Below are 12,036 nucleotides of genomic sequence, written 5' to 3' on the forward strand. Positions count from 1 at the left end.
GTATAATTCTGTCAAAATCAACCAGATCACCATGTCATACTAATCAACTAGATCACCAATGTCAAAATTATATATTGACTATATTCCTCAAACCGGACCCACGGCTAATTTTTGAGATTCTCCAAACCCCGAAACTTCTTGGAAGTTGCTGGTAGTTGCTTAGTACAAGAAGTTGAGCCTATATAAATGACTTAATTTTCGAGAAGAAACAGACTGACTATATACCATTGTAGCGGTGGAATCATTATGAGGATAATCAAGTGGTGTTTGAAGAAGCTCAGTTACTACGTTGTTTTCTCGAAGGAAGCATTGTTTATATTTGGTAAACTAAGAATAATTATGCTGATTTTGATTATTTCCTAACTTCTAACACTTGGCTTAAATTTCTACAGGCCTCATTTATGTCCACAGTTTCGTAGAGAAGGCACTGGTAGATATACTGATCACTCATCTCCCAGGTGTATGGGACATACCAAAATCGGCTAAAGCTGTCAATTTACAAGAAGGAACCGCGGCAGTTCTGCAAATTTTATTTGCTTTTGCATCGGATGTCTATCTGGTCCGCTTCAAAATGGTGGTTTACTCCACCATATCTTACATCATTGTGAGTTTTGTAATGAGACATTATCGTTAAACCCACCACCATTTTTTACTCTCAAATGTCTTATTCAAAGATTTTCTAAATCAATCAACTGCAGGGATTGGTGCTCCTCTGGAATGCGGCTAGGCACGGAAGTAGAGATATTCGAACGTTCTACTTGGCACTGGTGCTAATAACTCTGGCAAAAGCTGCAAAAGGGGTATCCTTGAAAGCGTTTCTTGATGATCAATTCTTGGCGAAGGATATCCCAACCACAGAAGAGGATAAAGAACGACAACATAGCCGTAGCAATGCCTGGTGGCGCTCTGCATCCATCTTGGGTGCTATTGCTGCTGCTTTTTTCCCGAGTTCATTGACGCTGCTTTCTGTGATCTCAGCAATTTCAATGATGGTTGCATACTCGTGGTTCTGGTTAGGTGCAAAATTTTCCGAATGCAATCCACCAACAGGCAGCGCCATCTCTGATGTTCTATTTGTTATCAAAACAGCAATACTAAAAAGAAATCTTCTCTATGCAACTACTCCAGAGCAGCTCTTCCAAAATTATAAAGGTGTTACGCATATTGAGCGTAGCATTTCATGGTTGAGGTATGTCTCTTCACTCAGTTTCTGACTTTACGAGATTACTGATTTTATTTACTGAAACTGCACTGCATTTTGTTTGTTAAACGACAGGTGGTTAGACAAAGCTCCCATTGTGATTGAAGAGGAAAATAGGCCAGACAAGAATTGCACAGTTGCACAAGTGAAGGAAGTGAAATTTTTATTAGGGATGGTTCCTATGTGGACAACTTTCCTTACATACAGTCTGGTTTATGCGACAGGAAGCACCTTCTTTTTCCAACAAGCTCGCAACCTAAATAAAAATTTCCCTATTACTTTTTTCAATATATTAGTAACAGTCACAAGCATTGCAATTGAATATCTATGCGACATTTTAATTCGAAAAATTGGTAGTGAAATGGACAAACAACTCATAATGCAGGTGCGAATCGGTATTGGAATGGCATTTTCTGTCATTTGTTGCGTATTTGCTTGGAAAAATGCAGTTCACTGGCTGTATTTGGTCAAGATATACAGTGAGCCAAGTATACATATGGATATTTTTAGCCTAACTCCACAATTTATCTTCTTGGGAGTTATGGAAGGACTTTCGGTAGGTGGGCTTCAAAATTTCTTTTGTTCTCAGGTTTCTAAATCTCTAAGGAACTACAAAACACCATTTGGAGAATGTGTGATAGGCATCGGAAAGTTTCTGAGCATAATTTTTATCCTCATTTTCAGTAGATGGTTTGGGCATGATATAGATTCAAGCCGTTTGGACAAGTATTATGCGATGCTGACACTTCTAAGTTTTGTTAACTTACTTATCTATTGGTTGGTTGCGTATTGGTACGGAGATGATCAATTTTCACCTGAACCACTCAATTCAGAGCCGGTCTTGTGATTCTCGGCGCCTGAGGCAAAGTTTGTAAATTAGGCCCCTTGGCGAAATCAACGTAAATGCAAAATTCAACGATATATTATGCGACCCATTATTAAAAACTAACATTAAAACAACAACTAAATATATTAAAGAAAAGATTTATATTATAAACTATCAAAACCAACAATGTTTGAAACCATTAGTTAAATATTATTCGTCTTACTATTTTAGAGGCAAAAACTTCAATCAAATCTGAATAATTTAGCTGTTCAACAATTTCTTTCTCTATTGATAACGTAGCGAACCCGTTTAATCTTTCTTGCGACATAGTTGAAGAACTCGAAACAATCATGAAAGCCAGAAATGAAGCTGCTTCAAATCATGGTCAAAAGTCTCTGGCTTATGCATTCTCAGATTCTCTCAACAGGTTTCATTTATTACCCTTTCTTGAGATAATTAATTAAACACTTCTTACTCTGGAATCTATGTACTAACGTTTTCAGTTGAAAAACTAGACATGAAATTGTGATTCAAATCCATATGCTAAAGAGCATGAGCCAGAAGAAGACAGTAAAAATTTGGTAGATACCCGGATGAGCAGAAACTCTACAGATCATAAAACAGACTCAATCAAGACCGTATGGATACCCCAAATTTGAATCTTTCCTCTAGAAATTCACACTACCGCAGTCCAATCCACATACAATCAATCCAATATTTTGCTTCTTCTCCTCACCGCACTGACCGTAGTTCACTTTACAAATTACAATGTCCCCACCCTATAGTCTCACAGCCTATTACGCCATCCCCAATATCCAGAACCGGTACTTTGTCTGTGTGGCCAGTGGCCGGTGGGTGTTGCCGTGTTGTTTCCCTAGGGCTAGAAGGCAAAGGGAAAGAGGTCAATCTAAAGACAAATGAACATGATGAAAATGAGGCCAAACTGAATGGGAATGGTCGAATGGACTGACCTGACGGCTGACGGTGGAGACGGACGAAGTCGTGGATAGTCGGACTGTCGGAGCGATGGAGACGAGTGACGACAGAGCAGCGTATTTGATATTCAACGATTTTGGGTAAATGGATATGGATTGTCGTGGATATTGGATTTGGATTATGGATATATAAGTTGGGTTGGGATTTAATGATAAATGGATTGTTGTGGGTTGTTGGATAATTAGTTTTGGATTGGCCATTTGCCATTTGGGCCTGCTAAACTTGAGTTTATTAAAAAAAAAAAAAAAAAAGGCCAAAAATGAGGCTCCCTAAGGTCTTGGGCCTGAGACGTAGGCCTCATTGGCCTCGCCCCAGGACCGGGCCTGCCACTCATAGAAGGTGCACAAGACAGAATTGGATCTGTGGTATCGCGATCCTTCTCTGATCAGACGACCAAAAATCCTCCATATTTTAGTGTTTTCAAAAGGAGAGCGCAGTCCTTCCCCGGCCCTGCTCAGAATAGGCTGGATGGTGCACACAAGCAGAAGAACAAATAACTGCGCCATATAAAAACTATTTGATTGTGAACCAGATCCCTCGAATCAGAGAAGGAACCTATCTTGATGTTTTGTGAAATTGGTCAATGATAATACTCCATTGAACTGATCATGAAAAGGTATCAGAATGGCCGCAAGACTCAATCCCCACAGACCCTATTTTGTTTACTACCGTGTCGTGATTACTTATTTCTCTCCCTTTGTATTGCTTTGTGTCTGAAATTGTCTGCTCAGACTTTTCATGTATAAGAGTGTGAAATGCAATGTTGAATTTCAACTTTGTTCCCGATGCCTTATGAAAACTTTTCTAAGAGTTCGATGTGAGCCTTGAATCTCAATTAAGATAATCGGAACAAGAACGACATGTAATCTCACAATTGCACAGACATACAGCTATGTGAACTTATCCATCAAACATGTCATTAGGACGCCAAGAAATGAGCTCATTTAGAGAGTCGGTAAAGTCCATCTTTACATGTGAGGAAGATATTTAAGAGTTATGCAAATTTGAGGACGAAATTTATTTCATTGAGTTAGATTTCATGATTATTCATTTAGGACCTTTCTAAAAAGATTGGAAATTTTTCTTCAATTGATGTCCAAACGAGATGATTCTGGACCACGTCCTACTACAAATAATCAATAGTTCAAGGAATTTCTTAGAAACCCCGAATTCTAAATGATTTTCATATATTGATCCGAAGGTCTATTCCAAAGGATTTACGTATCTTGACCCGAATGTCCAAATGTAGTCTATGAAATTCATTACGCGAACATTACAAAGAAAGAGAATTAATCACTCGCATGTCAATTTAAAAGTTGTAAAACTTGAAATATACCTTAAAAGAAGATAAAATATTACGCTTGAAAAATTCCCATTTCTTTATTTTTCTCCTCTCCGACTCTCGGTTCCTTATTGTTTACGGAAAAGGGTTGACGCTTTTTTAGTGATTTTTCTCATTTTCATTGGGTATATATCAATGTTTATAAAATGGTTGAGTTTCTACACAGTTAAGAGAGAGGAGACATGAAACACAAAGACATTGGGCATGCATGGTTTCGTTTTACAAGATATTATATTATTACGATTAAGAGTTTAATTGATTAGTTTCTAATAAAAAAAATGGTTAACCAATTCTTTTAACATATTGATATCGGCCGTATTTGGATTACCAAAGGTAATTAATTCTGTAAAATTCAATTAAATTTTGTTTTCCTTTTGTTAACTTTAATTTGGGTTCGGCTTGTCCATGATAGCTTTTTCTTGAGTCGAAGTACAATACGAGCCCAACATTGACATATTAATTTTTATTCCCTCAATAGTTAATTATTTGACCCAAAATATTAATCGGTTCTAAACTTATTTTCACTTAGATCCTTCAATAATTCAAATTCTCGTAAAAGTCTGATTAACTATCCTTCAATTGAAATTGAGATATTGTTAACTTGTATAGTGACTAGACATGAAAATCCAGAGGTGTTTTTCCCTGATCTTGATGGACCTGTTCAAAATCAATGGCTAAGTGAAAGCTTACAAGAAATCTAAAAAAATCTTAGGAGTCTAAAATTCAAGTCTTTATTCGGTTTTAGAGTCCATCATTCTAATCGCTCGCGCTTTTTACAGAGCAATTGATGTATTTATGGATATCTATGATGATCAATATGTTGTTACACCACCTCATCCCATTGAAGTCGAGAAACTACGAAAATTTTGAGGAGAAAGAGATCTGGTTGAGGACTTACTATAATTGAATGTTTTTTTTTTTCCCTTCTTTCTTTTTTTGGGGACGGGGGGGGGTGGGTGTTGGGGGTAGAAACATCATAATAATTTACATTTTATCAAATTTATTAGATTAAGTTGGTTTAAATTGGTTTTTATAAGATTGTGATGTATCAAAGGTTCCCCTAGATTTAAGTTCTTTACAACTTTAAAAGGGTAACTAGGGTTTAATTTACACAAATTATTAAATAAGAATTAATACTTTACATTTCACTCGTGCATTTGCCAGCTTCCTTATAAGAAACACCGAAACCCAATAATTTAAACCACTGATACCTAGCAAATGAAATTAGCAAATAAGTTTTATTTATCAAATTTCAAAACATGTAGATTAATTCTACAAATTAATGACTAAAAAAACAATAAACAATTAATTCATAGACATTTCTCAAATAATCAAAATCAAACAAAGGCCTTAAAGTGATTGACCCATTCTTGTAACCATCCATCATTTTGATAAATAATCGTTATCTTAGTAACCACACTTTATTTTGATGACACTTTTCAAGAAACATTGTTCAAATCTCAAACTATCGATCAACCAATTGTGACTACTGCAAACTATTCTATAGAAACTTTTTATCTAACTTACTACTTGCTACTCGAATTGTTCATTAGATTGCCGTCGATTTAATCTCACCCGTCCAATAGATGTCTTTTCGATTGGTGTATGCACATCATCATCTTTTCTTTTAAACTCTTAACACATCTATTTTTATATTTATCCATTTTAATAGCTCTCTTTTCAAATTTCATGAGCAGGACGATTGAAGCTTGGAAAGCCATACGTCGTGACATAAATAAAAACTTTGGACTAGTGCAAAAAGTCAAAAGAAGGATGTTAAATCACTGGGTGACGACAAATAGGCCTTCTTTGAACTTTTGGGGGTTTGCTATCCCTCTTTGAATATTTTGACTCTCTGATCATCGTGTGACGATACCTAGGTCTTCAATTGACGAATTGGGTTTTAAAAGTTACCATTTCGAATGTCAATATTAGACTACCACATAATTACAAATACTATAAAAAATAAGAATAATGCTATTTATACATAAGGAGATATATAATTCTTTACACAGGATGAGATATTAAAAAGAGAGCGTGGAAGTTTTTATTAGTTGATTGAAGAAAATCTTGTCCAATCATACATCACTAAATCATGTGTATTGTTGTCCATTTTGAAAGTTAACCTAATCGATTTATATAATGTTTAGACCCTAGAGCGTGCACATCAGAATTAAAAGTAGCAATTAAAAGTAACAAATCACTTTTTAATTGTTTCTAGATGTTGATCTATCACATCAATTTAGTCCACTATAAACGAAACAAATTACAGTATGGTCCAAACCTGACTAACCCAAAGTCCCGTCTAACCTTCTTTTCCTGTAGTTACCCTTGATCCCACTAGACTGTATGTTTCTTACACCAAATCTCGACTTTTAGAATATCATACTAACCTTTCTGGACTGCGTGCTCCTCACACCAACTCCATACCTCTAGTATATTACCTTAGCCATTCTAGATTACATGTTTCTGCACCAACTCCCGATATCGTTTATCTCTGGTGGACTAGGTGGTTTGGTGTTTGATCAAAAGACCTTGTGTGTTTTGATCTTGTTGTTTAGTATGGAACATAAGGCTTGATCAACAAAATATGTTTTAGAAGAATTTATGAATCAAGTAATAGGTGGTGGTTGAATTTTGGAATCAATGGATGTCCTGGATCATCAAAGAATTGATTTCTATGGAATAAATCTGATTCAACACGCTTTGAGATGTCCATGGGGTTCAGAATATTTATGGAAAAATGTTTGGAATGAAGAGGGATTAAAAAATCAGTATTTTATGCAAATAGAGATTTCAAGATGTCGATCGTTGCTCGAGTGCTAGGCTAGCACTAGGCGAGCGGCACGCCTATCTCTCGAGCGCCAATTTAGCAATAGGCAGGAGACACATATTCTACTTCTGCATCTAAAGCGCTACCGCCCAGCGAAAATGAGAATAGATGTCAGGGGGCATAATTAAATTTCCAAAACAAATGGGCTTTTGTCTTTCCTATTTTTCCATTTTTTAAGGTCCCAGGCAAATCCAAAGAAAGGTTTTCCTGTATGTTCATCATAAAATATTTCTAGATCCCAATAGACCCACTTCAATCGAAGCATAGGATCTCCTATCTCATCTATCTTAAGAGGGGTCGTGCAAAAAACAAGTTCGAAATCACGATCAATTCCTTTTTCAAATCCCGCCCATCTCGATATCAAATTCTTTAAGTCAGAATCTTTATCTTCTTCTTAGATTTTTTTTACTTCTTCTAGGACTTTGTCAATATACTTACCATAACTTGGACTATTTTAAACCTATTTTGACCTTGATTACAATATAATTAAATCATAGTGCAACTCTAATAAATTATGATTTTTGTCTTAGAAAATTGCTAATTATAAAATATGCTTTAAAATCTCCCCATTTGACATTCCGTGACAAAATCATATTTATTTAAAATCCAAAACTACCAAAAAATTAATTTCCCAAAATTTCTTCAATTTTTGGTTAACAGATTTTCTGAAACACAAAAATCATAATATCACATGAAAAGCAAGAGGAAGCTAATAAAATTAAAAGCATTTAACTAAATTAAATAAAAAACATAATAAAACATGGGTAACACCAAAGCAAGCAATATCATGTGAATTATAAATTTAGAAATAAACCATAGAATTTTATAGCAATATAACACAATACTATATTAATAATAAAATTCTAACAAATATATCAAACGACTCCCCTTAGTCATCTATTAATCAGATAACCCAAATTTTTAAAATATTCCCCTAAATTATATAATCAACTCTACGAAATAAATACACACCTCCTCCCATTTTTGTCACAAATAACAAAAAAAATGCAAGTGATAACCAAATTATGCATATGTAAAATGATGCAAAAATTCAAAAAAAAAATAATAATACTAAATAACTTGTGATAGGAGAATAGAAATTTTCCAATTTTGAGATCATTTTTTTTTTTCAATTTTATCATCATGAATAGTTATTTGCTTACTTATTCATGCATATTTCATAAAATGTAAACTTTTTCACATAACTTATTTTAAATCTAAATGTTGTAAATTGTATAAGTTACACGTGTAAAAGATGTCATTAAACTCCTTTAAGCAAGTCTCAAAACTTTAGATCAATGAGAAATGACATGCAAAAATCATTGTGAATGAATATATTCTTCAAATTATGAAGTTAAACCTAATGTTACTAGCACCTTTTAAATAAAGATCTCATATTGATTTTTCAATGTATAACTTTTTTTCTCTCCTATCAATATATTTTTCTTTTATATCTTATGTGCAATCTCTTCTCCTTTAAACGGCTAAAATGACCCATGTAACGAATTTTGGGTTGATAACTCCAAATCAGTTGACCATAGGATATTGGGTTATGAATAACCCTTCGAGGCATAATTGCTTGAGTCAAATAGTCTCCGAAGAAAAGTGTAAGATGAATCTCACTTCTTCATATATTTTCAATTTTTTTCTTAATTTTTGAATCTCAATCAACTTTTTCTTTTAAGATGAATGTACTAGAACTTTAGGTCAATCTAGTTAAATGTCTTCCATATTTAAAGTCATTTCACTATACAAATGATTGTCATCCCAAATTTTAAATGGAAAATGCCTCTTGCACAGGGTCTGTGCAACAGACCCTGTACAGGGCATCTCACATGGGGGGTGGACCCCATGTGTGTGTACCTGTACAAGGTTTGTGCAACAGACCCTATACAAGTAGCACAATTGATTTTAAATATGCGGTCAAGACCTACTCAAAAGTGTCTAATATGTGCAATGCATAAGATACATGTAATAATATATACAAAGTACTCTAAACAAGTTCTCAACAAATTAATGAAAATTTAATTTATCAACCATGAATCTTACTAATACTTGATAGCAAAGTAATATGTCAAATAAAATAAATAAAAAAAAAAGGCAATAAATGGAGACGAGTTAATCGATATAAACAATACAAATTATATCCGTTCAGATCTTTCCCTTTATTCAATGCTTCTACCACTTATTGAGAAAATCGCAGATGGTGTTCATCTGGTCGTCATAGTTTTTAACAATTTTATTTTCACCACTTATCGGATAGTTACAATGTCATCACATTTTTATTTGGTACATTACATTTTAATTGCAATTAAACACTTCAATCTTCGTTCATTGTCGCAATTATTTTCTTAACTTTTTTCAGTCGAATTCTTATTTTCAACATTCCATTTATTATTACATCTTGTTTTCTATGATGATCTATTTCAAAATATTTTATTTTCATGTTGTGAAATGGGCAAAAAATATTTTTCGCTCATTTCAAATTTTCTAAAAATATGATTAGAAAATAAGTTGTTTAAAACCATTTCAATGAACACTTGGACATAAAACTATTATTAAATAGAAAATGTGTTCATTGATGAAAGTTTGAGGATAAAAATGACAATAAAAAAAAGTTAGGAACATAAATGTTATAATGAACAAAGATTAAGAACTTTATGTACTTCTAAAATGTGGCACAAGAAATAAAAATTATGGTATGAATATAATTATCCTTTGCATTTTCCTTTTTAATTTATATCCTCTGTATATATATTCACGATGATGGTCATAAATTTTTCACAAACAATAATTTTCAATTTAACTTTTGATTTTTAAAATAAATTGAAATGGAAGTATATTTTGATTTTGAATTTCAGTTCGACGCTGAAATTTTTATGCTAATTTTTAGTTTGACACTTAATTTATAATTAAAAATATTAGATGTGTTATGTAAGTCTTAATATTTTAAATAATTAATTTCAAAAATTGACATTTATCTATATTTTATAGTTTTTAATAATTAAATTTAATAGAGTATTATGATCCTCGATCCGGTCCAATTATTCAATTTGCATAACCCATTCTCCAATCGGATCTAAAATCAGAATATTGACAACTGTTAATAGCTTTGTTTACACTTCAAAATGTACAAATTTTCCATTGAATTTTGACAACAATTAGATCAATCAGGCCTCGATTTTTATACATCGTGAAATGTAATTCGTGATGTACAAAAATGATGTTCAATTAGCTTCATTCAACAAAAAATTCCGTTGGTATCAAAATAAAAGTCAAAAAATAATTTATCTATCAAAATTATTATAAGATAAAAAATAAAAAGATATATTGAAGTACCGCGACGATTCTAGACAATATTAAATGACGACATTGTCTTTTGTAACTTTTAATGAACATGTGTCGATAATCAGCATCAGTATAATTCTGTCAAAATCAACAAGATCACCAATGTCATACTAATCTCCAATTTTTATTTATTATTTTTTTTATAAGTAATCATTTGTTTCATTAATTTTTTTATTTTTTATTTTTTATTTTTTATTTATTATTTTTTTATTTTTACAAAAAGGCTCTTTGGAAGATTCGTCTGACACCTCCCAAATTGCTTGAGTCGTTTTGGATTGTGTCGAGTTTTAATCCTTTTATTGGATAGCATTATTTTTGGGTAAATAACACCAACGGTTCTCAACCTTTCATGTCATTCGCAAATATGTCCTCAACCTAACTTTGTGCAAATTAGTGTCATTCGTCCAAATAGATTATTTTCATCGATTTTGTCAATAGTCAAACCACTTAGTTAGCATATTCAAAACTTAAAAATTGTCCTCCTCTATCAATAATCCTTAAATAAAGCTTTCGAATAGATTTTAGGCCTCTCGGTCAAAGGAAATTTATCCTTTAGTCTTGATGTATTATACCCAAGATAACGCGATCTCTACCGGATATTACTATAGAATTTGTACTACTTTTTAGACTTGCTAGGGATGTGAATTTAATAAAGCGAGAAGCATTGCTTTGATAATAAGAGCGATACTTGTTAAATATCATCAAAAAAATTTAGAAAATATGAAAACTCATGTAGAACATTTGTAAAAATATTTAATATTATTATATAATTTAGCCTATGTTTGATAGTCATTATTTATAATCTCTTTAATTTTCATACATATTTTCAACTACATAATTACAATAAAATATTTTATATGTAAATTTAAAAAAAAATTCTTACTTTTGAATTACATATTCTCGAAAAAATCAATATTCAAAATTTTTTTAAAATAATGGTTGTCAAACGGCAACTTAGCCTATATATAAATATTAAATAGTTATTTTCTTGAGATTATGTAGTTAAAAAGAAGGAAAAATTTCGTGTAAATTTTTTTTATGGAGAATGTAATTGAAAATGAATTTTTGAAAAAATTGTGGCAAACATAGGCTTAATTATAAATTCACGTCTTCCCAAAACTCAAATTTTGACTGACTCGTCCATTAAATTAAGCCCCTGTTTGGCAGTGTTTTGTTGAAAAAATGAGTGTTTGAAAAAAAAAGAAAATTTTTCGATTTACGTGTAATATTATTTTATGAAAGATTGTGTGATTAAAAATAGAAAAAAGAAAAATAAAATGTAATGTAATATAATTTAATAGGAATCAAACAAGGGCTAATTATAAAGTCAAGTCTTCCCAAAACTCAAATATTGACTGACTCTTCCATTAAATTTGAATTTTGACCTTGGTGGCTCATTAGCCAATACTTGTCCGTTTGGTTCTGTACATGGAAATATTATTTTTTAATATATATATATATATATATTTTTTTTTTTTTTTTTGCGCCAA

At 32.3% G+C, this 12,036-nt stretch overlaps 1 protein-coding gene and 1 long non-coding RNA gene across 2 annotated transcripts; one reads left to right on the plus strand and one right to left on the minus strand.

Annotated features, from left to right (window-relative positions):
- Nucleotides 1-256: 256 nt before the first annotated feature.
- Nucleotides 257-2,005, plus strand: LOC111375564 (protein NRT1/ PTR FAMILY 5.6-like). Its single transcript, XM_022998399.1, has 4 exons — nt 257-604; nt 699-1,189; nt 1,277-1,927; nt 2,002-2,005. Exons 1-4 carry the CDS (start codon nt 572-574, stop codon nt 2,003-2,005), a joined length of 1,179 nt encoding a protein of 392 aa, XP_022854167.1. The 5' UTR covers nt 257-571.
- A 20-nt stretch (nt 2,006-2,025) lies between these two features.
- Nucleotides 2,026-3,231, minus strand: LOC111375562. Its single transcript, XR_002699330.1, has 3 exons — nt 2,999-3,231; nt 2,617-2,907; nt 2,026-2,058 (listed from the first exon to the last, which is right to left on the minus strand). It is a non-coding gene; the product is annotated as an uncharacterized LOC111375562 (long non-coding RNA).
- Between the last annotated feature and the right edge of the window lie 8,805 nt (nt 3,232-12,036).

Source organism: Olea europaea, unplaced genomic scaffold (genome assembly GCF_002742605.1).
Source record: "Olea europaea var. sylvestris unplaced genomic scaffold, O_europaea_v1 scaffold139, whole genome shotgun sequence".
Taxonomy (NCBI): domain Eukaryota; kingdom Viridiplantae; phylum Streptophyta; class Magnoliopsida; order Lamiales; family Oleaceae; genus Olea; species Olea europaea.

Bases quoted from the DNA above. Each gene is read 5' to 3' on its own strand.
- LOC111375564 (XM_022998399.1), top strand. From the start codon at position 572: ATGGTGGTTTACTCCACCATATCTTACATCATT. The intron at 605-698 runs GTGAGTTTTGTA...AATCAACTGCAG, and splicing joins CCACCATATCTTACATCATT to GGATTGGTGCTCCTCTGGAA. The intron at 1,190-1,276 runs GTATGTCTCTTC...GTTAAACGACAG, and splicing joins CGTAGCATTTCATGGTTGAG to GTGGTTAGACAAAGCTCCCA.